The sequence below is a fragment of the Acanthisitta chloris genome, unplaced genomic scaffold (genome assembly GCF_000695815.1).
Source record: "Acanthisitta chloris isolate BGI_N310 unplaced genomic scaffold, ASM69581v1 scaffold11751, whole genome shotgun sequence".
In the NCBI taxonomy this organism is placed as follows: Eukaryota; Metazoa; Chordata; class Aves; order Passeriformes; family Acanthisittidae; genus Acanthisitta; species Acanthisitta chloris.
The window spans coordinates 567-4,974 of record NW_008654367.1 but is presented as its reverse complement, the minus strand read 5'-3'; the positions used below and the strand labels follow the sequence as shown (position 1 = coordinate 4,974).

Sequence of the window (4,408 nt, the reverse complement as noted above, 5' to 3'; positions counted from 1 at the left end):
AAAAGCTCCAGCTGACAATGAAGCCAAACTTGGGCTGGCTCTTCTGGTTCATCATGCAGTGGTGACACCCAGATCTTCTTCATGGTGACTCACAGCTGTGTGGGAGAAGACAGTGAAGTTGCCTTTCCTGTTCATGGCTGAGATGGTCATGTTAGAGCCCAGGTCATTGACACAGCATCTGGTCAGTGTGTGCTGGAGTGAAGGGGACTCAGCACTGGTGCTGCAGCACAGCCTGGGTGTAGGCAGGGTGGCAGGAGTGAGCAACGCTCTGAGTCATGGAGGGGATCTGGACAAGCTGCAGGTCCCCCATCCACTCAAGGGGATATATTACCAAGTGTGATGAGCATACCCATAGGCTGGGGAGGCAGAGCACATCTGGTAGGCTGCCCTGTGTCCAAACCAGCCCCATGAAGGACTGAGAACACAGCCAAGGAGCTCCTCCATCCTCCCAGAATAACAGTTTGTGCTTAGCAAGACCGCAGCTGGAACTGGGCCAAGGAGAGAGGAAAAGGAGCAGACCACAGTGTGCAGTCTTGACCACAGGGACACACAGAATGGTGGAGGAGATGGGAGCTATGTTGCTCACTTATAAATGAAGTTACAGACTTGAAAGCCAAATTTACTCTTGTCATCACTACAGGGTGGCTGGGTACAAGGTTTTGCCTATGCAAAACCACACCAGCCATGGAGTCCCTGAGTGACCTGGAAACTTGCCAGCTTCTTCTCCTTAGCTGGGACAACAGCTGCACTGAGTCAGATGTTGGACACCAAGATGTTCAGTGTTGAGACATTCATAAACAGTCGACAGGAACAGTCCACACAGAAATAGTTGCGTAGGACAGTTCTCCGCATGTGGTTAAGACATGTAAGTGATGGAGGATCCCTGTAAGAGAGACTCCTTCTCCACTCTGACAGTGACTATTTGAGGGATTTGAGCTCCTATGTGAGCATTGCCCCATGCCAAGATCCCAGTGAATTGGTTTGGGTTTTTGGTTTTTTGTTTAACCAATACTCTATGTGTGAGTACCTGTGCTCATAGACATACAGATGTGTCAGCAGCTGTATGCTGCATGTGATTTCAGGTGCCTTCTGCCTCAATCACCTCCCTCTGCCCCTGATGGCATGAATGACCTTGACCAAGGCTTGCCATCCAGCAGAAACAGCAGGATTTCCTCCCAGAGAGAGGTCTGCAGTGAGGCTGAAAGGGATCCTATTGCTCACCTTTGTGTGGCTGATGAGGCTGCACTGGAAGGAGACAATAGTCATGGGGTTGCAGACCAGAGCAGAATGCAGAGCACTGTGGGCACATCTTGCAGCTGAGTAAAACCCAGTGCTGATGTATGCCTAATGATCATGGGGAAGCATCCTCATCCACAGCCCACCTCAGATGCCTGTGGGCACCCCTGTTACAGCAGGTCCCACCCCAAACCTGAGATGCTGGATGTGTCATAACCTTGCTGGGTGCCCTCATATAGGGACTGTCGTTGAAAACAACTCTACCAGCCCATGCCCACTGCATTCCTCGTCATCACTGTGGCTGCCGGCAGGGGTTTGCAGGATGCTCAAATTGTGGCCAGCACTCCTGCCTTTCTGGAGTGACCCAGGAATTCTGCGTAGCATCTGAGGACTGTCCTGAGAGGAGCCCTGCTGTGGGTAGACCTGCCCTGGGGAAATGTTGGCATGAAGGCAATAACAAATTCAGGAGGATGCATGCTATGAGGCTGCAGACTCAATGGCACACCCCACTGCTGAGCTGGCCACACTTTGGGGTGAGAGCAGAGCCCTGTGGTCCCTCTGCCTCCCATTTTCCTAGTTCTCAGGTTCCTCTAAAGAAGGTAAAAGTATGTACAGATACCATAGCAGAGGGCTGGCATAAAGACATTCTGGTCAGAGAACCTGTAAGGAAACTGAAAAAGTTGGAGAAATGCCAGCAAGACACTGAGAAGGGAACAGCAGCATTGCTTTAGAACCAGAAGATGAACCCCAAGGAGAAAGACATGAGAAGCAAACAACATGTGAGGCTGCAATGAAGCAGGCTAAAACACAAAGCAAGTGACAAACTTGCTAAAGCCACAAATGCTGTTAGCAAAGCTCTCCCACAGCATTCATGGCAGGAAAGCCAGGGAAGCAGAGAAAGGTGGGAGACTCAGCAGCTCAGTCTTTCTTTTGGACTCCTCAAATCCCAGGCAGTGTGCCAGTTCAGGACATGCAGCACTGTCCAGGGCTATTTTGAGAATCAACAGCCTAGGGACTAAGTTTCAGATTCAGAGCTATATTTCCTGGAAATAATTTGTTTTGGCTGAGAGGTGTGTCTAAGGCAGCACTAGCCCTGCCCATTACAGTAAATCACATACTCTGTCAGGCAGAGATTTGGGACTTGATTTGCTGGTCATCTGCTTTCCAGTAAATCACACTTGTTTCCCTACTAAGAATTTTAGTACTGCAGCTACTGGCACTGTCCTGCTGGTACAGAGCATCCCTTGCCACTACCCAGGAGTATGGACACAGCCAAACCTCTCCCATGTCTGCCTGAGGGCTGTATCAGAGAGCTGAGGGTCTCCCAGCCAGCTTTTTGGGGTGCAGAAGGTGTCTTGGCTTGCCCTCCCATCTTCAGACTTCAAGCAAAGAAGAACGAGTGCTGGTCAGGGTGTCACTTTGGGGATGCTTCATCCCGCTTGAGCTGCAAATGGGGCTTTCTTCAGGCCAGTCTCTTCACAGAATAAAGGAGTGAGAGCTTCATCCCACACCCACTGCAGCATTTTAGCCCTGCTTTCCCAGGACACATCCACAGACTGTACAAGGTTGGGCTTAAAGAAGAAGGTTTAAAAAATTTTATTAAACTTTTTCTTTTCAATTTTTTTAAACTTTATTTCTTTTTCATTTTTTAAATTTTTTTTTTTTGAGGGGGCATCCTTCCCCAGAGTTGATGATATCAGGGGATGCTGGTATGCACTGATCCTGCTAAGGAGAATCCTGGTCTCCCAAATCTGTCTGGAACAAGGCAGTTCTCCCTCCTTTCAGACCACGCGAATGAAGGTGTTGCTGCCAGTCCTGTGGGGAAGTAACAGCCCATTGGTGTCCAGACAAAGGGGTAGGGGTCCCATACAGGCTGGGTGTCACTTGGCTCACCTGGTTGCTTTCCAGTCGCTGGGCAGGGAGTCGACCTTCTCCCGCAGCAGCCAGGAGGTCTTCAGGACCTCATCCCCATCATCCCCAGTAAAGCACTGGCCCACAAAGACAGCTGTGGAGTCTGGAGCAATGGTGGCTGTTATCATCCCAACAGGACCCCAGCTGGTTTTGGGGCTTCACAAGCACCAGTGGGTTTAATGCTCATGGAGCCTGAGTAGGTTCTGATGTTTGCAGGGAAATGCTGTGTGGCAGAGATGTTGCCAAAACAACTCTCAGTGACCAAATAGTGCTTTGGGAGGTGTCCTGCTGTCTGCAGACACCATCTAGAGTGGGCAGAGATCAGTGAAGGACAGACAGGGGACAGGAGAGAGAACAGAGGGATTGGGATGGGTGCTGGGTCCTGCCTGAGCTCCCCTTCCCATCCCACTACTTCATCCAGGAACAGCTGTCACTGCAGCTACAGACCTGAAAATTTCTTCCAGTTGACCGTAAAGCCGAAAGTGCACTGCCCATCCTTATCCAAGTGCTGGGAGCCAACAAGGGGGGATGGCTGAATGGGTTTCTTGGCACTTGACACAGCAGTGTAGTACTCTCCAGAGAAGCTGCCCTGACTGTCAACTTTGGTCACGTGCATCTTGGACCCCAGTTCATTCTTCCACCAGCCAGTCAGGTTGCACTGCTAGGAACAAGTAAACAAGTCCCTGGGCACTGCCTGCACACAGCCCCTGCCACTGCCCCACAGGCTGAGCCCCCTGCAATGTGCACGGGCTGCCAGCACTAACCTTGTCATTCCTTGTGGGCCATTTCTGCTCATGATCCAGCCCCCACTTGCTGCTGGTTGCCTTTGCCTCCTTCTCGCTGGCTGTTTTCTCCCTGGGGATCTCAGCTTCCTGACAGAGGAGATTGGAAACGAAAGAAAACACAGGTCAAGCTGTGGACTGTGGCACTGCAGGGTGTCTCTGGAGCTCTGCAAAGTACTCAGGCACTCACTTTTCAAAGTGAGTGATTTATAAAGTTGCTGCTATCTCAGCTATCTCAGGAGGGCCAAAAGCTGGGGTAAACCAAGCAAAAGGGAGAGGTGAAAAGCGAAAGCTAAAGGTGGAAGCCTTGGTCAGGCAGGAACATGGGCAGCATCCCTGCTGCAACCCTGCCAGGTGAGTTGTATGACCCCAGGGCACATGTGCTGTGCTCAACACTCATGTGTGGCACAAGTGGAGAGCCCACTGGGATGGGCATAGCCCTCAGGTCCATGATGGGTTCTGTCACAGTCAGAGCCCTG

The 4,408-nt window shown here is 51.1% G+C and overlaps 1 protein-coding gene across 1 annotated transcript; it reads right to left on the bottom strand.

Moving 5' to 3' along the window:
* Positions 1-3,017: 3,017 nt before the first annotated feature.
* LOC103810580 (avidin-like) lies at positions 3,018-4,019 on the bottom strand (the record flags this gene model as incomplete). Its single annotated transcript, XM_009083487.1, has 4 exons — positions 3,018-3,051; positions 3,130-3,241; positions 3,595-3,808; positions 3,912-4,019. Coding segments are annotated over 4 exons (468 nt in total), but the record flags the coding sequence as incomplete, so codon positions are not given.
* Between the last annotated feature and the right edge of the window lie 389 nt (positions 4,020-4,408).